The sequence below is a fragment of the Ostrea edulis genome, chromosome 10 (assembly GCF_947568905.1).
Source record: "Ostrea edulis chromosome 10, xbOstEdul1.1, whole genome shotgun sequence".
Taxonomy (NCBI): Eukaryota; Metazoa; Mollusca; class Bivalvia; order Ostreida; family Ostreidae; genus Ostrea; species Ostrea edulis.
This window is the reverse complement of record NC_079173.1, coordinates 18,651,746-18,677,609: the sequence shown is the minus strand read 5'-3', so window position 1 is coordinate 18,677,609 and position 25,864 is coordinate 18,651,746. Positions and strand designations below refer to the sequence as shown.

Sequence of the window (25,864 nt, the reverse complement as noted above, 5' to 3'; positions counted from 1 at the left end):
GTTTATATTGCAGGAGTCTCAACAGTCTCGATTAAAGTCAACATTTCGCAAATTATATGCTCGTTACAACGATCTAATTTACCAGTAAAACCTGTCGTTGAGTCAAATTATGACTAATATGTTCCATACTAATTGTTAGGCCATTCTTTACACATTAACGTTGACTACGGATCACTCCGATTATAGGGCTCATGGTGGATGTGACCGGTCGACAGGGGATACTTAGTCGGTCAATAGGGAATGCTTACCCTTCTTAAACACCTGTTCCCATGTCTGGTTTACCCAGGGGTCCATGTTTCTCCAATTCTTAATTTTACATTGCTTATAATACATTCAGATATAAGATTCAACACTGTTCAACATTGTCTATTATCTTCAATTCCTCTGCATACAAATAATTGTTATGTATACATATATACTTACAGTTCCTGTAGCTTCGTCAATGCATCAAAGATTCCATTTGGTAACGTTGTTATGTCATTGTAACCCAAGTTTCTGAATGAAAAATATTTCCTGATTAATCTTAATTGATCAACGCTCAAAGGATGAAATATATAATTTTCTAAAATGATTCAATACGCAAATGCATGATATTTGCAGTAAACAAGTAGTTTAAATCTATCATGAATGGCTTGTCTATATTCTAAAAATTATATTTTCCATTTGGTCGAGGCCTCTGCTGGTGGACTGTTAGTCCCCGAGGGTTTCTACAGCCCAGTAGCTAAGTACTTCGTTACTAGCTTGAAAATACGGAAGCATATTTAATTGCTGTTATAAAATTTAGAAATTCATTTCAAAATTAAAGATTATCTCCCTCATGCATAGCTCTTATCCTTAGACGAATTTGACTCCACTTTTTGGGCACGCTGTTTTTGGCTATAATAGCTCTATAACTTCATTGTTATTTCGGATTTCAAACATTTCAGTTGAGTATCACTGGAGAGACATTATTTGTCGAAATGCGCATCTGGTGCATCAAAATTGGTACCGTATCAATTTTACATTATGACCCCTGGGTCGATGCCTCTGCTGGTGGACTGTTAGTCCCCGATGTTCTATACAGCCCAGTATTTAAGTACTTCGTTATTAGCTTTAAAATACGGATGTATATTTAATTGGTACCGTATAAGTTTTATATTGATCAGAAAGTATCCAGTCAACTCGATCTAAAAGCATTACATAATTTTTAACACACTCCTCTATCTGTGATTTATATCTGAATCTCTCTCTCTTTTTTTTTAATATAATTTATTTTTTTTCCATATTCACATAATCATCAGTAATAGTTATGAAGATACATATTAATCATTTTATACATTCTCACACTCTTTCACACTACTAGTTCAGCATTATTGGTTGAATACTTCTTATTCTAGGTGACAGATCAAAAATAATGTTCCAGTTTTCCCAAAGTCTGTCAAATTTCAAAACTTCACATGATTTAATTGCTACAAATTTTTCAACTTTGTATTTGAAAGAAAGATAATATATCAGCCCAGTGATATGAGGAATTTTGTTTTGTTTTGAACAATTGAAAACATATTGTTTGGTATACATAATTATGAAATTAACAACTTTATTACACAAACTGAGAGGTGTTTCACCCAAAATAAAATTACTAACATTAAAACCAATTTTTTTTTAATGTTTTTTCTGAAAATATGCATGCAAAGATTATTCCACAGTGCTAAAGTATAAGAACAAGACATAAACATATGTTGCATTGTTTCTACATTTTCTTTACAAAACGAACAACAGTCATTTGAAATTATACTGATTTTCTTGGGGTAATATTTCGTAGGAAGAAGCTGGTAAAGAATTCGGTACTGCAACCACTGAACTTGGGTATCAGTACTTGTTTTAAAACAAACTTTAAACAGGTCTTTGACAGAAACATTGCCTTCTAAATGTAAAACTTGTACGGTACCAATTTTGATGCACCAGATGCGCATTTCGACAAATAATGTCTCTTAAGTGATGCTCAACCGAAATGTTTGAAATCCGAAATAACTATGAAGTTTTAGATCTAAATATAGCCAAAAACAGCGTGCCAATCAAGTGGACAGATAATTCAGTGTTCCAGTTTTGAATTGATTTGGGTATGAGATCATTACTATTTATCATATCATATAACACCCTGGAACATTTATCATTCAACAGTATAAATTCAAAGTAAAAAGGAATAAATGGTATACAATTTTCTTTAACATCTGATCTCTTAACAGACAAAGTCTTTAAAAACTTAGATATAGTACTGGTAATACTGTTGTATTGCATTGTACATACATTTGCTAGTCTAAATTTTTGTGAAAAATCTTGTAGTAATAAAAAAATTCCATCTTTATCTAAAAAGTCTCCAATTATTTTTACACCATGTTGATACCGTGTTTTAACATAAATGTCTTTATTACCAACACACATATTTGTGTTATGCCATACTGGAATAGAACTGAGTTTTTGCATGAAATACTTTTCATCCATTGCTCGAATCATTGCTAACCATGATTGAAAAACATCACGCCAAAAATCATTGCAATGGTTTATAATAGTATAAATATATTCATCTCCAAAATCTATCATTTTTTTTACCACCTCACTGCCATGTACTGCCAAAGAATATCCACCCATGGTTTGTGACTGTTTGTTAATCTTTTAATCCAAGAACATTTTAAAGACATTATAAAATTGTTCACCTCAACCATTTTCACGCAACCTTTTAAGTAATCTTAGGTGACAATTTGTCTCTTGACCTTGTCAATCTTTGAATTCCATATAAATAAAAAAAACCAAACAGTTATTCAGAAAAGACAAGATATCTTTATCAGGATTTGGTAGTGTAATAAACAGATGGTTTAGCTTAGGTAAAATCAGTGATTTGGTGACTGTGACTCGACCAATGGGGGTGAGTATTCTTCTATTCCACTGGCGTATCAACGCTTTAATTTTTGGTATCTGAATATTATAATTTAAATCGACTATTTTTTTTCATATCCACAGAAAATTGTATTCCTAGTAAGTTGAAAGTAGTGCATCCCCACTCTAGTTTCCATCTTGTGTGGTGATATACTTGACTAGAGAATTTTTCAGAGCCTATCCAAACAATTTTTGTCTTTGAGCTGTTTATTTTTAATCCAGAGAAACTTGATTAGTAATATATAGTGTCAAGTGCAACAAAAAGAGATTTTGGTGAACTATCAAGAGCCAAAGTTGTGTCGTCAGCATATTGGGAAATTTTGTGTTCCTTACCATTTACTATTATACCTTTGATATCTGTATTCTGTTTCACAAGAATAGCTAAAATTTCTGCACAAAGAATAAATAAATAAGGAGGAATAGGGTCGCCTTGTCTACAGCCTCTCTTTATATCAAATTGCTCTGATAGGAAACCACTTTGTAATAAAGATTCTTTAATATTTGTATTTAAGGTTTTTATCCAAGTAATTATGCAATCCCCAAAACCAAAATAACTTAAAACCTTATATATAAAATTCAAAATCTATCAGTACAAGTAAACCTGGTGTGTTGCTGGATTCAGTGAAAGACATGAGATCATACACATACCTACTGTTTTCTCCTATGTACCGGCCTTTTATAAACCCAGACTGAGTTTCCGATATCAAATAATCTAAGGTAGATTTTATTCTATAACTGAGACACCCCGATATAAGTTTATCAAGCACATTTGGAAGAGTAATTGAACGTCAGTTTTTCAGAAATTGTCTGGCTTTGTCATCTTTTGGCAAACATGTAATAATCCTCAGTCTTTGTGATAAAGGGAGTTCCTTTTTCTCAAAAATATGATTAACAGCTGATACAATGTGGTTTTTGAGGTCCTTCCAAAACAATTTAAAAAATTCTACGGTGGAGCCATCACTTCCTGGTGATTTATTATTTTTCATATTTTTAAGAACTGTATATATTTCACTTTCAGATATCTTGTCATCCAAAGAGTTTGAAGCTGTCTTGTTTAACCTAGGGGTGTCCGAGACATTTATGATATCTTCCAAATTTATATCTAAGAGATCTGAATCTTTACATGTGTAAAGAGTTTCATAAAAATCTTTGACATGATGAAGAATATCCGCTTGGTCATATATGACCTGATCTTTATGTGTTTCTACTTTTTTGATAGTTTTGTTTAAAAAATCACGGGATTCTAAAGAACAGAAATATTTACTAGGTTTTTCCCCTTCTTCTACCCATTTAGCCCGCGATCTAATGATGTGACCTTATAATTTTTCCTTCCTTACAATTTCAAGTTCAACCTTTTTTTCCTCTAAAAGTTTAAAATTAATGTTATAGTCCGACTCTATGATTTCAATATCTTCCAGTAATTTTTTTTCAAGCCTGTCTCTTTCTTTTTTCTTAAAAGAAGACTGTGAAATTGTTATACTTCGAATTTCCATGAGAACTTCGAGAAAAATACTATGATTGTTGTCTGTATTGAATCTCTCTCTTTATTGATTTGGGATGTTAATGGTAAACGAACACATAAGGTTTACGGCAGCTAAGAAAAATGAAGGCCCGTCACCATCAACTTCCTATATGTATATAGAAATATCGCACTATCACTTGGGTATGGTATCTACGTTCCTCAAATGTTTCGAAAAACAAGCGCATTAGTGTTTGGCTAATTTTGGTTTGTAATTCCGCATTGACTGAAAACAATTTACCAACTTAAAGTTTAAATATATGCACGGGTGGCAACACCTTATAATCAAATTTGCCCTATAACGTGAACCAATGTTGAAAAGTGACTGTCGCATTAAATTCTCCTTTTTGGAACCTCTTTTTACTGTGCCCTAATTGGAACCTAACTTGATTGGACTTTAAACCACCAACCCGTGCGGAATTCAGTTTGGACACGGCAGTCTAGTAGGATTGACGTTTTCATACTTCTCTGCATATCAGTTTATATTGATCAACAAACCTTTTCCGATTCTATGCATGGCGTATACATGATACAGCATATGATCAAGTTTTTCTGAGGTAAGGTGTTTTATTTACTATTCAGCAGATTGTGTATTGTTTTATGTTATTTTAACTGTCCTAAAACATCCAGTTACCGAGGTCCTTAGTGTTAACTTAATTCCATGCATGTGATTTTCATTCGTTTCAAAATGGTACTAATCTAAACAAGTGTTCAGTGTATGGTGCAGTATTATAGTCATAAAGTAGATTTTGTCCAATATCTGTAAATGCATAGCAAAGCAATGTAAAACTTCAATGTCTTTGTGGAGTCTTTCCAATAGACAAAAGTATAAATGTATTGTCTTAAACAGAAGACATGTCCAGGATGTTATCTGCAAATAAGATAATTTTATGTGTGTATTTATGTGTAATGTAACGCCACTCAGAGCGTATAAATAATATATTACATTCTATGGATGTGTATCAAAACAGGTCCTCTCCCTGTGGTCTACTACAGTTACCTTCATATAACCAGTGTATGCAGGATGTGAAGAGTAATCGTATAGTACAAGGACAACCAAACTCCAGGAGTGGGTATCTCCATCAAACCCACAAATGTCTTCGCTAATGAGCCAATATCATAGACACTTGTGGAATTAGGATAATGTTCTTTATGAGATATTGTACATAATAAACTCTTTATATCTACATTGTGACTTTTGAATGTGTTAGCTTGATATGGTTACACCCAGTTCGTCCATCTGTGATAGTGACCAGTAAATTCTTAGAACTATGGTTGTTAGATTGTCAACTTTACATTTAGGTATATCAACCACGTTTTACCTATTAACAAAATCATTTTCATTCATACATCGATTCGATATATATAAAAAAAAAGAAATAAAAAACACCACATATACCTCTACACCTGCTTCGCACTTGTGTAATAATTGACCACACGCAAAACAAGAATTTGCTTCAGTTGAAAGATATAGACATCATATGAAGGTGATACTAGAATATTATTACATAAATAGGGGAAGTTGACGATGGAGAAACTGAACTCATCCTGTTTGTCATACAGTTGAATTGTCAGTTTGCCGTTAAAATTGACATGAATTATTAAATCTAGTGTAATTCTATAGATCTGCCATATTTCTCTGATAATCCGCCATAGTAGTTTGGTATTCTGTCGTTATATGTATCAGTTTCGCATGGTATACAATGTATAAGGGGACGGGTTTCGCTACGCTTCACTTCACACCAGTGTCTTCGATTTACCTGTGTGAGTAGTTTCGACAGGTAACAAGTACATCTCCGATACTAAATTATAGGACATTAAACTTTGAAACTATTTGATGTACTCAATATTAGACTATATTGATAGCATTTTCATCAATGTATTTCGTGGATTTAAGAATAACTCGTCATTTTGATAGAATACATATCTCTTGATACCTTGTCGGAATGGATCAAAAGTATAATAGGAGTATCAAAATCCAGCATTGGGCACATCCAAACGAAAGTTCGTACAATCTATTTTTTTCCGTGTAAACCAGAATTAATTAAAGAATTAGATAGCTTACATGAGGAATGTGTCTTGGTTCTAACTGAAAAAGCTTGTAACAAAATTTTGTTTGCTTTTAAGGTTCATTATTACAACTGTATTTTAAACAAACTTGGCATTAATTCTACTTTTGGTAAGCGTAGTTATCCTTCAACTACCCTTTCCAAAGAGAAAATTCTTCAAAATCATGCTTCAGTTTTAGACACAATTGATGTACCAATTTTAGACATATTCAATATTCTAGTCAATGGTAATGTTCTATAGGCATTGTCTGAAATTTTGGGAATATGACTTCAACGTTCAGAGGTGTGTATTTTCTAATGGATTGCCATATAAATAACAAAAATCGACCTCATAACAAGTGTTTTGTAATATTTCATTTAAAATAAAACACTAGTTTTTGTTAATCATTAACAGACAGAGTTGAATTTTGATCATAAAATGGACATAGAACATTTCATTTGAGAGGAGTTTGAATTTATTTCAAAATTAAAATGTTTTTGGACATAGAACACCTAGGTGTAAATAAACGATTTTTTTTTCACTCTTTGGACTTAAAAATACTTTCTTTACAACTGAAAACAATATGACACATTTCTAATGCATTTTATTGAAAAAAAGTCAATTCAAACATTTTTTAAAAATCAAAACACTAATAACAATATCAAAAACTATTTAGAACATTATATTAAACTGTGTAGCTCTTTGGACTCAGAAATTCATTTTGTTCAAATGAATGAAAGGTGAAGATAACGAACAGCGATAAATCTCAGAACTCCTAGAAGCAACACAAAATAGATAGTTAGGCAAACATGGACCCCTGGACACGCCAGAGGTGGACTCAAGCGCCTAGGAGGAGTAAACATCCCATGTCGACCGGTCAAACTCGCCGTGAGCCCAATATAATGTGAAGCATTTTAAATGCAGCTTAAAGTCAATTAAAACATTTTTGAAAAATCAAAACTACAACATCAAAAGTAATTTTCAATACAATGTAAATGGCAACGATAATAAACTCTTTCCACAAAATTTGATTTTAGGACATTCATATTACCTGTATACAAAAATCGAATAATTTATAGAATTTATTTTTCCTTTGTAATTTTAAACAATATATGCATGTAAAAAAACCAAATTGTTTTTAAGATGATAAAATAGAATAAATTCCAAACGAATAAATCAAATTAGATTTAATTGGCAGGAACATATTGTAAACTTGCCTATTCTGCGAATCAAATCATCTATTTGGAATGTATTTCTGTAACACAATGAACACAGTCAATGTCCATTAGCGACGAGCAGTGATCATAAATCATGACAAAGCACTAAATTATATTTTTGTCACATAAACACACAAAAATGATCGTTTTGTAAACAACACAACACACACACACATTATCTACTTTAACTCTAACAGTACCTGTATATGTATAATTTCACTTCTTTTGGTTTTTTGATTATTTGCATGACATATCAAAATATTCCTTGCCTTGTGCAGGCATACATTTCAGCATGGACACATACTATTTCTTTCTTCTTGGCAAGACGGTGAGTTTCTTTGACTTCAAAAATTAATTCACATTCAGAAAATCCTTCAATCCATATATCCAAATCCTAAATTGTCAGGGCGAGGCGGGAGATAGGTCGATGTAGTTCAAAACCAGGTATTTTTTTCTGTCTTATAGACAAAAAAGCGACCACTTCGATTATTCTAATTTTGCATGTAAACAAGGAAAAATAATGTGTGCATAAAGTCCAGTTTAAGTATCAGAATAGTATATTTCATTCAAACTTGAAAATAAACATTAAATTAACTTTATTCGTTCCTGTCTTGTACTATAATAATTTTTATTTAAGAAATGAAATTTCACTTTTAAAAACAATCAGCCTGAAAATCTGCATATGATAATTGTTAAAAGTAGTTTTTAAATACAATTTTCTATATTACATATGGATATTATATTCTCCAAACTCCTCGTGTGGTTTTTAATGTCGATAATAAGTTTAACAGTGTCCAACTTTTATCAAGATTAAAGAGATTCATTGCGTTTGAACAAAAGCAGAATAAACTTTTTGAAAAGAGATATATGTACTCTGCATTTTCAATGTTAAATTTAGTATATATTTGCAATTAACACATTTCAATTATTTTTTTTCCTTCTCTTTTTTCACTTTGTTGTTTACATTTCTTAAGTTTCACAAGTTTAAACGATCGGAATCTGTAAAATTTTATTTTCACGGTTTTCAGTAACTCTAAAGATCAAGTGTGAAAATAAATGTGACACCGTAATCGTAAACAGGAATACAACTTTTAAAGTTTAGGCATTGCTTTGTTAAATCAACCACAGATAAAAAGTTATTTATTGTATGAATTTTGTTAAATCAACATCAAAGTCGTTCGACTCACGATCGTATTACCAGATATCTCTCGATATTTTACATTGCTTATAGGTGTTATAAGATTGCTCGTTGTTCATTATCTTCAACGTTCATGTTTTTTATTCATATAGAAAGCATTTGTATACATTTTTCTTTTATTCTTATCTGTATGATGGTTACAAGGACCTTCAACCATCTGATGTAAGTATGCTATTCATTTTTTGTAAACATTCATATAATGTATGTTTGAAAACAGATTTAGCAAACAAACAAAAACGCATAGTAAATATATTCATAAAATAATGTATAACATACGTATTCGAATATGTAACGCAAGTGCTCATGTGTACATGTGTCATATTTGTTTGTACAATATGTATAGTATGTGGTCAGAATGCGTGTCTGATTTGTAATGTATGTGTCAGGTATGCGAACTGTATGTATTATTTGAGAACAGATACATTTAATGGCTTAAATATATTCTCAATAACCTGCAGTGCATTATCTATATCAATGTTATTCATGAAATGATATACAACCACTGCTATTTCATAGTTTTTAAAGGGAATCATGGATAAGTGTGTATAGAAATAGTATATATTTGATGCTATTTACATTATGTTATCAAACAGGAAATAATGTTTTAAAGTTTTTCTAATTTTCATTACTCTCTGTTGTATTCACCCTTGCATTGTAAAGAATTGGTATCTATATCAAAATACTTACAGTGTATGTAAATTTGTCAAGATCGGTTGGTACCAGTGTGTATTGAATTTGAGAGCTGAACGGAAAGCACATGCCTTAGTCCTATATGTTACAGTGCGTAGCTTCAATAGAACCATTTTCTCGCAGTCTATCTACGTATCTGTCCAAGTGCTTGTTTGAAAGAGTACAGGGACAAAACCTACTGTTTTTTATTGGAAAGTCGTTGTGCCGACAAAAAATATTCAAGGAAGTTTTGTGTAGCAAGTGTAGGGCGGGTTTTCATAAGTCTCTGAGGACACCAGTTAACTACACACAAAATGATGACAGCAACATTAAAAATCACGAGAACGATGATTCTGAATAAAGTATTCAAGAACCATCTAACACTAACTCTATCCCATAAATACTGTGTTGTTGTAGAAAAAATATGAAAGAGTGAGACTCTGTTATCCCTCTGAGTGAAATAACACAGGCTTTCATACACAATTCACTTTTTTGTAAATATAAAGACAAGGTGTTGCTCCCCTCATTTAGAAGGACAGCATTTTTCACAAACTGTTTTGGTAGCTTTGAAATCCAAGAATTGAACGTCTTACTTCAATCGTACTGATATACTTTCACTTCTTGAGATTGTGACGACAACTCTGTCAAGGACTGCTGTGTTAAATTTTGACAACGCTTCATCATTGACTGAAGACGATTATTACAACATGACAGACTTAACAAAGGATCAGTTTGAAGATTTAGCAGCTTTTGCCACTTACATTCGTCATTCAAACATCAGATCAGTCCGAACATACATAGCTGTACTTCTAACAAAGCTAAGGACAGTTTGCCCAACCATATTCTTGGAACAATATTTTCCTTGAAAAAGTGTCAGGTTCAACGATGTGTTCAGAGCAAGACCCCCCCCCCCCAAACTGTTCGTCTCTCGAAACGTTGGATTTCATCACATCAGTTATGATGAATTTGCAGATCTTCATACTACTCCTCTGGCTAGATATCTTTTCTTTGGCAATGATGAAAAGTCAGCAATTTTAGTTATCGATGGAACATATATTTTCATTCAAAAAAAGTTCTAACTATAAGTTCCAACGCCAGTCGAACAGTCTGCACAAGCACCGTCCTTTGGTGAAGCCAATGGTCATCGTTGGAACTGATGGATATATACTGTCTGTATTAGGCCCATACTTTTCAGATGGCAAGAATAATTATGCAGCAGTTAAAAAGCACATGACCACTTTAAACGCCGAGGGATTGAATGATTGGCTTCAGGATAATGATTTAGGCATAATAGATAGAGGTTTTCGGGATGTGGTGGAGTTTCTTGAGGAACAGGGATTGTAAGTACATATGTCAATGTTTTTGAAGAAGGGTGTCAAACAACATTCTACGGAAGATGCAAATGCTAGTCACCTTGTTATAAAAATCAGATGGATTTGTCAAGAGTGTGAATGGAAGGCTGAAGCAGTGGCAGGTTTTCGACAAAGTTGTTTCTAATCATTACATACCATATATCGGTGAATTAATTAGATTGGTTTCTGCAATATGAAATAGATATCGACCGCCGCTTGCAAGACAAAAAGCAGACGATATCAAATTAGCAGAGCGAATGCTTGAAAAGAGTAAACAGGGAAACCATATCCAGGGTGTGGTAGAACAAGAAGGCTTGCTGACAAAGATATCAGTGTATACAGTTGTAGACGGATCGTCTGACCAGCTGAAATAATTTTCTGCACATACTGAGAAAAAACTGCGTCAAATCACATTAGACATTTATCAATTAGAGCAAGCGCCATTATATGGAAAACAGCATATGAAGAAGAACAACTCATACGAACTGAATGTTTGTAAAATAAAAGAAAACCTTCTAAACATCAAAATGCAGTCCCGTCACAGCAATAGTATCACATACACTTTGTACAGTACAACTTAGATGGGGAAATCACTGGTTGTTACTGCACGTGTAAAGTTAGAGTCAGAATGGTAAGATGTGTCTATGTTTTCAATGTACTTTGGTACCTAGGGTATCAAATGTTACAAGGACAACACTATGATTCAACCTTAATTTTTTCTAAATCTTTATTATATGCTGGTGATATTCCACAAAGTGATTCTGACTGTAGTTCTATTATTGAGGAGTAAAACACAGTTTTCTGATTGTGATACTCCCCTAATTATTGATAACAAAATGTTAGTTAATTGTTGACGTGATACTGACGTTTGATTGCTTAGAAACTAATGATACATATAATTAAATGTTGGTGATCTATTTGTAAATGTACGATGTTTTGTAGTTGGCTATGGAATTTATTTCACTCGTAAGACAGTTTCTTTTCTACCCTTACGAATGTAAAGCACAAGTGAATATATAAAAAAGAATATTGTTTTACTTGTGAATACAAAGCATTAGATTTTTTGTTTATTACATTTTCTTTTACTTCAAATCGTATTGGATGGTATAGTAAAACACAGCATAATGTCACTATCAGTTAACATGACGTCACAATCAGTTGTTATTTTCCCTAGTGAAAACATAAAGTATAATTTTATTTTTATTAAATGGATAAATCATAACATTTCACTGTTGAAAGTGTAATAAATCAGTTTTAATTAATTTCAAATTTATTTAATGCCATATGTTAGATGTATATATTTACAATATGAACTGTTGCTAAGGAATAATTGTGCAGTAACTAAGTAAATATGAGCATTGAACACTTAAAAAAGCACAATTGTTAATTTTTGTTCAAATACAAGGTGATGGGATTTGAAATTGATAAAATGTTATCATTCCAGTTTAAAAATTTGAACTTTCAGTCTTGCATTTGAAATATTTATGGAAATGAACAATTTCATTGTTGATATGGTGTATGCGTTGTTAAGCAATCAATATTAAATATATCAAAGTAAACCATGTGCATGTCCACTACTACTGTGATAGAAATGAGTAAATTTGAAAAAACGGGTCATAAATGCCTCTTGTCCTATTTAGTCCTTTATTACCGCAAAAACTGATTTAATACACAACAGCATATTGTTTTCACAACATGTGGCTTTGAACATGACATTTAGATACATTAACGATGATTCATCTATTATAATGATCATTTTCACTGATATGTCGATAAGACATACTCCTGTAAACTTCAAATACAACACCACATACTGTATTCAAGTGAGTAAGTATCCCCTATAAGCCGTCCACAACCGCCGTTAGCCATATATTTTGATCAAGTGAACGGAGTTATCCGTAGTCAAAATCAATGTGCCAAGAACGGTTTAAAAATTGGTATGATACACGTCAGATAACATTTGACCCAATGATAGGTTGTATTGGCAACTAGATCTTTATAACGACCATAGAATTTGCGAAATGCTGAAATTAAACGAGACTGTTGAAACCCCTGTACCATCAACTTGTTTGTCATCGATTTAGAAACTGACCATACACAGAACATGCTCTTGTGTATCGATCATTTGAGAGATATAAACATTATATGCAGGTGATGATGGAATATTGCGACATAAATATGTCAAGTTCACGATGAGAAAGCTCAAATCATCCCGTTTGTCAAAAGGTTGACTTGTTTGTTTGCCGTTAATATCTACTTTCAATAAAATATAAAGCATAAAGCATGTGTGGACGACTCTGTGGTGTCTTTTATTTAGAGTTGTCGTGGATATATGGAATCGACACATGAATTAAAGTTTTTGTTGTTAATACATGAAACGTCGATGTATCTAAATGTCGAATTGCATTGCATGCCACAGCAAGAGATTGTTTCTTCTAATGTAGATATTTTTGAATATATTCTGCTTCATAGGATAAAACAGGTCAGCTAAAAAAGGAGCAAAATTGTTGCCCATGGTAAAATACAACATACTGTAGGACGAACTGCTCACCACGAAGATATTGTCAATGAAGCACTTACTGGATACAACAATATATCTTTGTTAGGGATTGTATATAGTTTAGGAATCTTCATATTCATTTAACCCATTGTTTGGGATCTTAAATGTGTCAAAACTGAAGCATGGTTTTGAAGAATTTCATCTTTTGAAAGGGCAGTTGGAGTATAAGTACGATTACCAAAAGTGGAATTAATGCCAAGTTCGTATATAATACAGTTGTAATAATGAGCCTTACAAAGAAATAATGTTACAAGCGTTGTCAGCTGCAGCCAAACATATTCCTCATATAACCTATCTAATTCTTTTATCACCTCTGGTTTACTAAACACAAGGGATAGATGGTAGGTACTTTTGTTTTTATATGTCTAATGCGGGATTTTAATATTCGTCTTATACTTTTAATCCATTCTGAAAATGTAGCAAGCTCTATTTCTATTTGCTCCATTGTCTGATATATTCTTCGACACAATTCATAATAGGTATGAAATTATCTCACCAATTGAAAAACCGAGATTATCTGTATTTATGACTTTTAGAATGAGTGATTTGAGGTCCTCATATTCAACTATATTAATATCACTAGTAATAACATGCCCAACTGAACGATAGTTGAAAAAAAATATGAAGAATATGTTGGTGGATTACGTAGAAGATGGTCTATATCTAAGCACTGCAAAGTTTGTTTACAATTAGAAAGCTTGAATGCAATAGTAGAAGTATAGTTGTAGGTAATACTATATGTATCTCTATCAAATGTAAATTGATAGTTTCTAAGTATTTCAATATACATGTATCATACTATCCTGATAAAGGACTTTTAACACGCTTGCTACATAGTTTGATATGTGTACTGCGAATATCTGCGTCCATGTGCAAACGTATAAAAACAAAAACAAAATTATCCACATTTTCGGCTAAAGTGTGCACGCCTTTTTCTAATGTACTACTCTGTTTCGATATCTTTATTCTTTTTTATCAGGATATATAAGACATTGTGTTACAAGCAGTCAAATGTGGCACCCGTGTCTTGGGTTTATATAGGAAGTGTATGACAAAATATCGGGAAAAAATGACGAAATTTCTCTATTGTTGTTTTTTTTTTATGTCTAATTAAAATGTCACTAGAATTTTAATTTAGGAAATGCAAACTTTGATTATACATACTTGCTATTGAAATCATCATATCGCTGTTAGCTTACCAATGCCTCAAAACGACAAACTTTTATATCAAGCATTGTGTTTCACATTCTTAGATGTATAATGTACAAACTAGAACACATAATGTTTATACGAGAATATTGATATTACAAATCGCATTTTCCTCTACGAATCAACCAATTTCAGCGCAGCACACAATCCGTTCATATTGAATATGAACGGATCATGAATTTGTTTAAAGCACGCAACTTATTTTCAATTTTCAAGCTATGAAACATTCTATAAATCACAGACTCTTAAATGAAAATGCCGTTATATTCTGTGGTGCATGGGGGAGATTCTGAATTGTTTTGCAATCTTTTCAAACATATCACATTTCTAATTTAAAAAAAAATAATCTGACAATAAAGTAAACTATAAATGAGGTGATCTAATTTGTGGACCTGAGTTATGAATGGACATGCTATGTTAATTCATTGATCAACAAATGATAGAGGATACTAGAACAGTCTCCTGCCGACTGTAGCTTAAGAAACATTTCTCCCGCAAGGACTTCTAATATAACAGAGCCTCCCCCAACCCCAAGATGCAGCTGACATTTTAATGTAGCAACCTCTCCACAGACCCAGAAAGACTTGGGAACCACCTCTAGGCAAATGTGGTGTTTTTGGAGTCTTATTGATGTAGTGGATAAAGAAATAGACAAAATCCTTTCAAAGCCAGATTTAACCCGAGACAATCTAAACAAAGAAAAAGGTCGGCATTGCAACCATTAACAAACCGGGATAATATTGCCATTAAAAAGGCAGACAAAAGTTCTACTAATGTTGTCATTGACAAAGATAATTTCTTAAAGGAGGTTCATCAACAGATCTCGGACGAACGCTTTTACATAAACTTAAGTGTTATTCTCTGTAAGCATCAAAACATGTGGAAAACGACGGACACGGAGTTTGTCGAAATTTTACACAAAGTATACATATAATGACACCTTTAAAAATGTGATTTGATTCGTGTTTCCATGATAATTAGACATCCGACTTTGTGCAAAGACGTGAGCCTCAACAAATGATGAATTTTCCTTTATAAAAATGTGTGTATTCATTTTTCATTTGTTTCATTAAGCTATGTTGTGTGTAATTTTTAAAAAATAAAATCGATTTCCCGCAACCCCTTGACACGAAACATATGCCCTCAAATACCAAAACAATTCACTGAAAATGAAAGAATTTGTTTAAAATTTGTGCAGAAACATAACCACTGGTAGATCGTATCTACCAGTATTACATATAAAAAATTAGAGATGTCAGATTTCATTTTAAGAAAGTAAATTGATTTTAAAACTTGCGCTATTGTGAAATTATGCGAGTTTTTTTAAAAATCTATATCACCTCGACCCTTGACTGTAATGCGTTTTTCAAGTGTATTTATGATCAAGACAGGTTATGTCCCTTTTCCAAAGTGAAAGTAGAAATTCACTAATTTTGATTTGGATATGTTGAGCTGGTTAAAGTCTTTAAATTAACTGGAATTCTTCATTTGATACATAGGTGTTTGTCGGAGATAATCATGTTCTTGATGGGTAGCGTTCAAAGATGATGTAGCATTGAATTTACGCTGCGATCGTGATTACAACAGGGACAGCTTATATGCAAATATTTCTGAAGAGATTAGCCGAAAAATAAAATCACAAGTGCCATTAAATGTGCCCAATGCCGTTGTCATAACAATTCAGAAGTACTTTCCTTTCATTGATTTTGCCTCATTTTGCAAAATAACTAGACCATAAACAAAAATATCGTCGACTGTCCTTATTACAATGATTGACCAGAATCAATAACCTTTTGTTTACGTGTGCGTGTTGTCTCTTCCGGATTTTGATTACGTCATCAAATTCACTATTGTTTTCAAACATACACATGTAGAACAAGTCTTTTTTTCCGATAATCAACTGCTAGAAGAAGAGTATGAGAAAAATATCAACTTGGGCAATCCAAAAATAAGTCTATTTACTTATTACTTTTTCAAGCAAACCTTCAAATCAATATAAAGCCCAACTATCTATTTTATATTGCTTGTAGGAGTTATGAGATTGATCACTGTTCGTTATCTTCACCTTGCATACTAAAAGTTTAAAGTTTAAAGTCTACACTATGTTATTTTATCAATTGACGTTTAGTTGTGCATTCCACCTGTATATACATTTTTACAGTTACAAACGTTTTGCAAACCTATATTAACAATGGTCACCGGAATAGGTGACGTCAACGTTTTAGGAATACAAAGTGACATGTTTTTGTTACAAATATATATTCAATTCACATACCCATGGAATTGGAATTTTTCGATGAAAGTAAAGAAATATAATTACTTTAAAGGTAGTGTGTTGTTTATTTATATAATCCAAGTGATTAATAAGGAAATCGCGGTTTATCACTAATGTCACCGATACTGGTCCCATATGCAATTCACTGGTGAATACAAGCTTTTAGCAAAATATTGTACATGAAAAATACCTGTGCCAATAGAGATTTGTGAATAAGATTGATCGCATTAACTTTAAGGGTTGTAAATATTCATCAATCTGTCAATTCAGTTTCATTTTTGAAATTTCCAATTGCTCATTCTGAAGTTATAAATTTGTTAATCAACAATAACTATTTGTTATTTTAGTATACATTTTTAGCGCTGACTTTCAGGGGTGCGAATTCAAGATTAGATGTTCTAATTGAAACTAAGACGGAAATGTTTTCTGTTAGGAATGTATTAGACTCAGCATCTTCATATGACAACACAACTGTGGGTCATCAAAATAAGTGGATCCAACATGGCTGTAACTTATTAAAAGATTGTCCAGCTGTAATGTGTCCACTGATAAATTACAGAGGCTGAAAATGTTGGAGAATAATTGATGACCTGTTTATGTTTTTTTTTATTTCTCGTTCCCTTTCATGGAAGGAACTGTACTCAATTGAACAATGCAACTCTACATGTCCATCCATAGTTTAGTGATATATATATATATATATATATATATATATATATATATATATATATATATATATAAACACTCCGGCCGCCAAAATATGTAGTGTTTTGAATCGAAATAAACTGTTTAGTTGGTTAGTTGTAAGAAATCAGTTCATGGTATTCATCATCAAGGGAATATATATGAATTAATTTATTGATGATTTCCGCCACATTCAACAATTTTTCAGTTATCTGGTGACGCCTAGATTTTATTGGTGAAAGAGAGAACCGAGATACAATGCACCTGGGAAGAGACCTCCGACCTTCCGAAAGTAAACTGGGAAAGTTTCTCCGTTACCGACGCGAGCGAGATTCGTATGGTGTTGAGTGCGATGCTCTAACCACCCGGCTACGGAGGCCCCGAATATGTATGGAATAAGTACCAAGAAAATTATGGTGCCCCGTGCATTGTGCAATGACAGCTGCGGCAAACTGCCTTTCTTAACGAAGAAGAACAATGATCCAAAAATACAGTGTTGTGCATGTATATGCATGTCAATGAGATACGTAATGGTTTTATTTTGTATTGTATTCATAATCAATATTCATACCATTGTTATGTCATCAATAAATGTGAAGGAATTCATTGAAAGTTTTGACAGTGATTTCTGTACTTATTAATTATTCCATTCACCCCATCGACAGAAAAACGAAATGAGTGAAACACCAGTGGCGGTTGCTTAATGGCTAGATATTTCGCTTTCCAGAAGTCATCCTGTCAATACAGCAACAATCGATTATAAATTTTCACATAGATTATCATTAACTCTTTCTGACAGAATAGTGTTAATCGAACCGTTTAATGTTTAATTTTTGAAACCATCAAAGGACATAACTCTATTTCTACCGATAATGGCTATGGAGGAGATTATGTCGAATGTTGAGGAAAATGATAAGATAATGAACAGTGAGTAATCTCATAACTCCTATACAAATACAAAATTAACAGTAGGCCACATTAGGACATCTGGACATACCAGTGATGGGACCCAGTGTCTATATGGGGAATACGCATCTAACGTCGACCGACACACACCCCATAAAGCCTATTTATTGATCATGTAAAGTGAGTAATCTAAAATGCTAATTTTAAACAAGGCATAGAAATCCCTGTAATATCAACATACACGTATTTCTCAATACCCTGCCTCGATTTAACAAGAGTGCCGCAACCGGTGCAATATACGCCTGTCAGACAGTGAAATTAAACCTGAAAGTATACTATGCAGTCTGAATTGATACAACACATATTGTTGATGAAAGGTGAAGAGGAGTGAATATAAAGGCCCTAAAGTGGGCCATGATGCACCAGTCCATCTGACACGTGAGCAGATTATGTATTTCTCTGAGAGGGAGGTAGTAACACATTTTCAGAGCAATACCTGTGAACATACTGAAGAAAAATTGGGAAAATGTTTGATTTGATCTTACCCTCAAGTAGTTCATAATGCAACAACCCAACTGAAATGCCAACTGCACTTGGATTCCTCCGAGAGGAAGCCTTTGAATAAATACCAGGGCAACATCTGTATCCGTAATAAAAAAAAAAAGCGAAAAACTGTTTGAAGTATTTTTTCAAATTCATTTCAAAATTAAGGATTATCTCCCTCGTGCATAGCTCTTATCGTTAGACGAATTTGACTCCAATTTTTTGGCACGCTGTTTTTGGCTATAATAGCTCTAAAACTTCATTGTTTTCTCGGATTTCAAACATTTTGGTTAAGCATCACTGAAGAGACATTATTTGTCGAAATGCGCATCTGGTGCATCAAAATGTCTACCGTATAAGTTTTACATTATGACCCCTGGGTCGAGGTCTCTGCTGGTGGACTGTTAGTTCCCGAGAGTCTCTACAGCCCAGTAGCTAAGTATTTCGTTACTAGCTTGAAAATACGGATGTATATTTAATTGCTGTTATAAAATTTAGAAATTCATTTCAAAATTAAGGATTATCTCCCTCATGTATAGCTCTTATCCTTAGACGAATTTGACTCCACTTTTTTTGGCACGCTGTGTTTGGCTATAATAGCTCTAATACTTCATTGTTATTTCGGATTTCAAACGTTTCGGTTGAGCATCACTGAAGAGACATTATTTGTCGAAATGCGCATCTGGTGCATCAAAATTGAAACCGTATAATTTTAACTTTAGCCTAAAAGTAGGTCAAAGATGGGTCAATCCAGCTGAAATACAAACTGAACTTGTATACTTCCAAGGGGATGTATGTGGCTAAATTTCAGGGCAATATCTGTACCATTATAAAAGCCCAGAAAACTTTTGACCTACTTTTACTCCCAATGGAGGTCACGTACGTACGGGCGATCCAACTGAAACTTAACTTGTATTCCCCTGAAAGGAAGCTTATGTGTAAATATGTATTAAGTAAAAAAAAGTGCGGAAGTCTGTTTGACCTATTTTTAGCCTTAAAGTAGGTCTATGATGACCCAATCCATCTGGAATGCAAACTCAATCTTACACTTCTTGAGGGAGATATGTTGACATAATTTCAAAGTCTTACATGTAGATGCTACGTACAATAGTCAAGCCAGTAAGCCAGCCAGACAGAAGGACGAATAAACAGCGCCATAACATAATACGTCCGGTCTAATGACGGCCACATCAAACTGACCATATCCAGAACAAACACATCCTTATCGAATCAGTTGAAAGACATTGACACCACATGCATATAATAATGGAATATTGTTACATAGATGTAGACAGTTGTCAAAGAGAAAACAGAAGTGATCCTATTTCTCACAAAGTCGGGTTGCTAGTTTGACGTTAACATCTATATTCAATAAGATGTCTAAGTATCAAGCAGATGTGGAAGAATTTGCGGTGTCTTTTATATTGAGTTCACTAGGATGTATCAAATCGACATTTTAATGAAAATGAATATTTTTGATAGATAAAACGTAGTCGATATGGAGTGCTGTATCGGTGCATGGGAACTCGGAATAAATGTTGTATTGTTGACATGGTGTCGTAAAAAATTATAACGTTTTCAAATTTAAACATTTTAACACATATTTCCTATTTTCACTTTTACTGGCATTGTGTCATACAAGTAATTATTATTCAGATAGAGATACTTACACGATCTGTAGATTCGTCAATCCGTCAAAAATCCCATTCTCTAAAGTTGTTATATCATTGTTCCACAACCCTCTGAAGGATAAATATATATTGATTAACCTTAATTGAATAACGTTATTATGATGAAATATATCATAATGTATACAATTGAACACATTTATTAAATATCTTGACCTTAATTAAATCCCCTGAAATAAAAACAACATGATCTGCTTTTGTATTATTATGAGACATTATGAGACAAAACTTATACAATGGCACCTACATGAAAAAGAAAGAGTTTTTGTTTTGGTCTTCAATTCAATATTTATATTGATCAACAAACTTTTTTATCTATGAACAATTCTCAGTAGTCTTGTTTAAAGTCAGCATTTCGAAAATTGCATGGTCGCTATGATGATCTAAATTGCAATTACGGCATACCATTGTGTCGAAAGCTGTCTGACGTGTTTCATTGCAATTATACCGTTCATTTAAATCTGCTTTTGTCTACGGATTACTCTGTTTACCTGATTGAAATACACGGCACACGGCGGGCGTGACCGTCCATGTTAGTTTAGGATGATGGTAGTGATTTTATGCAAAATGCAAAATATCAATCAAACCTTCCTTTGTACATATTTTAAGCATGTTCATATAATCATATGGTAATATATGACATGTACTGCGCATGCTTAATTATAACGTCGCACCATGATGCTATGTATTGCTTACTGTAAACTATGTCAAGAAAACGACTTCGACAAAACAACAATACTAGATACCGATCCTGAAGCATATTACTGCACCATTTGAACCGTTCCCATATTAAACCCTTCCGTTTAAACCGTTTAACGTTCCATTTCGAACCCAAAACGTTCCGTTTCCAGATCAAAGCGTTCGTTCCCTCATAGTTTTCGTTGCCGTATAGCCATTCGGAACTTGTGCGTCAGTTTGATATTGTAGGTCAATATGGCGCTTGGTCCAGATAGTAGACTACAGCTTCTGATTGAACATATCTTAAAGTTATACAAAGGTGGATAATTCTACAGTTCAAATCCGTAAGAGTTTACAGACAAATCACCAGCTCATCACGACATGAAAGGATATATTTTAATTTGGGATAAACAGCAAATTTGCTTCCATTAAGATTCTGAACGAACACCAACGTACTGAATAAGAAATTATGTGCAACGGGCTTATCATTTTGAAACCAATAATTAAATAGAAGCAATGTTACTGTTGATCAAAAGAAAAAGTTCGTGCAGTGGTGATTCTTTTATCACCATTGCTATTATCATTATCATCAATGTTGTCAATAGGGAATTTCTAAACAAACAAAATATCAAATTATAAGAGCTGTTGTAAGTGCACATAACTCTTTGACTAATGGGAGTTTGACATATTTCAAAATAGTGAAAATGTTGGGAAAATAAAATGAAATCAACTGGTGTGGTGTCGTCTTCAAAAGAAGTTATAAGGTGATCGAGACACTAAGAGTTGCTAAAGTAACGGTACACGTGTACCAGTTATGGGTGAGTGGTCACAGTGTACATACTATAGGTCCCCGTTTCAGATGAAATTGGCTTTCTTGATATCCCTCTCTAAATTTGGCAGGTTTCGTCAAAGCCTTTTAATGTAGGTGTATGGAATTGGTACATTTACAGATACCGTCAAACAACATCAAAAGTCACCGTGATACTGAAACAAAGAGGGTATTCCCCAATCTGACTTAAACGCAAAATGAATTATTTCTATTGAAGATAATTAATAACACTGGTTTTGAAATTAGAATCCTTTATTATCAATTATCATTAAATTCGATAAGCAATAGCTTGTTCTCCTTATGGTAAATTTTAAAATCGAGACAAGTTGATGGTATAGAGGTTTCAACAGTCTCGTTTAAAGTCAGAATTTTGCAAATGATATGGTCGTTATAACGATCTAGTTTGCAAATTTAACCTATCATTGAATCAAATGGTGTTTAATGTGTTTCATACCGATTTTTAGACTGTTCTTGGTATTCTGATTTTGCCTACGAATAACTCGTTTTACCTTATCAAGGACTCAAGGCGGGTGTGACCGGTCCACTGGGGATGCTTACCCTCCTAGGTACCTGATCCCACCTCTGGTTGTCCAGGGGTCCGTATTTCTCAATTTATCTATTTTGTATTGTTTCTAGGAGTTATGAGGTTGATCATTGTTTGTTATATATTCCCTTTGATGCGCATATATCGATCTCGTTTTGGATACATTTATTCTGAATGTGCATATGATGAAAATTTCAAATGGGTTTGCACGCTATATTAACTGTAATGTACATTTGTATAGTATATGAGCATTGATTAAAGGTTACAAAAATGCATGTAATGCAATCATGTAGAAACTAAATTCCTCTTTAAAATCACCTGTGTAAATACCTTTGTGTGTTTCAAATAATCGAAAAAATATAACATTTCATCAGTAAAGAGTGACAATTGTATGATAGGGACAGCGGACAAAACCTGAATTGACGCAATTCGATTTGCATTTTTTGTTGGTGAAAGTTTGAAGTTGTTGTTTATTGATTACATTACATAAATATAAATATCCCAATGTGAAATTTAAGGCACGTATACTTGTAATATTAATTAACTTCAATTCCCTTCCCTTCAGTGTTCATGTTATCAATAAAACTATTAAACTTTCAGCGTACCAAGTAATATATTTTCCCTACAATACCTATGTATGAATAAAGAGTACCAAAAGTGTCCAAAATGTATAATTTGAAATCGAAACCAAAACGTTTGTTCCTATATCTGAACAAAGCGTTCCATCCCCGATGAGAACCGTTCATTCCCAATCCCAAAGCGTTCCATTTCCCATAGAAACCGCCCGTTCTCGCTGAAAACCGTTCCATTTAAACCCATTAACTTTTTTTTCTAAACAAAACCATTCAACGTTCGTTCACCCTTTCACTAGTATAGTAGTACGCCTCAGGGTCTGTGAATTGAGACAGTAGTAGTGTGATAATAAACATCATGCATCCCATTCTTTGGCTTGTTACGCCATCGTAGCTCAGTTCTCTAAATGATAAAGATATTTTGATTCACCTTTATTGATTAACGCTACAATTATGCCATACATGTATTATGATATATGAAAATGAAAACCATTATTTGGCTTTAATTACATCTGCTTGAGCAAAATCATATGATCTGGTTTTGTATTATTATGAGGCTTCCGCGTTCAAAATACACTAGGAAAATATATACAATATCAGAATGAGAATAGACAAATATATCTACACAATATCGTTTTATCGCATAAATAATCATTCTAATTGATATTTCAAGTGCAACAATCGACTATCGACAAAGTGCGCGATCTGATATACTTTTGAAATGTAATTGAAAGTTCATTGCATTACACATTACATAACATACTGATACTAAACAAATGGTTGAAAAAAATATTTATTTATATTGGATTTATGAATTCAAAAGTACAGTAGTATAAGCACACAGCATATCAATCAATTTTAGAAAACGTATCTAAGTTATGTATTGCATTTTGTCATCAATATTTCAGAAAACATTGATCTGGTCTGTATATCTTTCATGCAATACTGAACGGAAGTGGCAGGAATAGCTAGGTATCTCATTGTTGTATTAGATATCTACAATTATTGTCTTTCCAGAATTTCACAACACTATCATGCATATCAATACATGGCTCAGACAGATATGTATCAATTCCTGACACTCCAGACTTATCTCGAATTATCTCACTAGTTGACTGAGACATAAATCTGAAGAAATCTTTCTAAGCTCTCTTTGGCGGAAGTAATTGTTCTTCATCGGCTTCTTCATTATTATAATGTTCCGGAGATAGAACTGCATATTTCAATGTTTCGTTTTTACTAGCTATTGATTTAATGAGGCCTTATCTAGGATTTTGGATTTAATACTGCAGCTAAAATGAAATACCGATCTTCAAACACAGAAAGTAGCAATGACAAAGATTATTTCAATGCTCTCATCATTTTGTTATTGTACACTAAAGATAAAATATTTGCATGTACTTGATGTTTAAGTTCAAGAATGAACGGAATAGTAAGGCTAACACTTTCATTTCCTTCTATCAGAAGTGTTTCGTATTCAAATGGATCGAGGATGGATGCTAATTAAGTCCTTAAATATATTACGCTCATATGATGCAAGGAACTATTTATATTATTGAGTTTCTCTTCAAGACGGACCTGGTCATTTTCAGCTGAGAGTTCCACTTGATTGCATTTGAGCCCTGTTATCTCCATTTATATTATAAATACTCTGATGCATGAATTGATCTCCTGACAAAGTTAACAATTTGAGATGCTTTGGCAATTATATTGTTTAAATGAAAAGAACAATTCTTCAAACCATTCTTAAGCACTCCCTGCAGGGAGTGCACATTTAGAATGTTTTGGCAAGTGTTCAATATTATCTTCCTTGTCCACATTTTCTGTGTCATCCATTAAAGGTGAAGATAACGACCAGTGATCAATCTCATATAAACAATGCATAATAGATAGTTAGACAAACACCATAGATGGGATCAGGTGTCTAGTAGGAGGAGGCATCCCTTATTGTTGCCCCATACATTATCATTATCTTCAGACTCATCTTCATTGTCAAAATGAAAACCAGGCCAGAGAATCTTATATATATTAACCATATTTGAGTGATTTTCAGTAACTATGGTGCACAGTTTGTTTGCAATACCAAACTGCAAGTGTTTGTTTATAATCTGCTCGGGTCTTCTCTGCAGAATGTTTGTCTTTATACAGTTTGCAGCACAGTGTTACAGAATAAATTGTCCAATATATAATGAAATAGCAAGTAAGTCCTATGAAAGCTTTCATCTGTCTATATGCCGGCAAATCCATAGTTAAGCATATGCTTTTGGTTTGAGAAAGTGGAATTTTAAGATTCCTTTTTACCTCCATATATTTCTCACGAATTTGTTTGAAAGACATTTATGACTGGGCATCTGGTATCAGGGGTCGGTCCAACTTTCCAACAATTCTCCTAAAATTTGAACTTTCAACAATTGGAAAAGGTAAAATATCTCCAGCTTTAAAATATAGCAGCGCTGATG

The 25,864-nt window shown here is 33.1% G+C and overlaps 1 protein-coding gene and 1 long non-coding RNA gene across 3 annotated transcripts in view; one reads left to right on the top strand and one right to left on the bottom strand.

The window, feature by feature from the left end:
• LOC125682897 (leucine-rich repeat-containing protein 15-like) overlaps positions 1 to 25,864 on the bottom strand; it is a 334,249-nt gene that overhangs the window by 92,830 nt on the left and 215,555 nt on the right. For both annotated transcript variants that reach the window (XM_056152160.1, XM_056152161.1), the window contains exons 2-3: positions 20,765 to 20,836; positions 424 to 495 (exon numbers count right to left, since the gene is read on the bottom strand). In XM_056152160.1, the coding sequence (XP_056008135.1) occupies positions 424 to 495; positions 20,765 to 20,836 (144 nt within the window). The remainder of the gene's footprint in view (positions 1 to 423; positions 496 to 20,764; positions 20,837 to 25,864) is intronic.
• LOC125665678 (uncharacterized) lies at positions 4,417 to 5,621 on the top strand. Its single transcript, XR_007366322.2, has 2 exons — positions 4,417 to 4,989; positions 5,404 to 5,621. It is a non-coding gene; the product is annotated as an uncharacterized LOC125665678 (long non-coding RNA).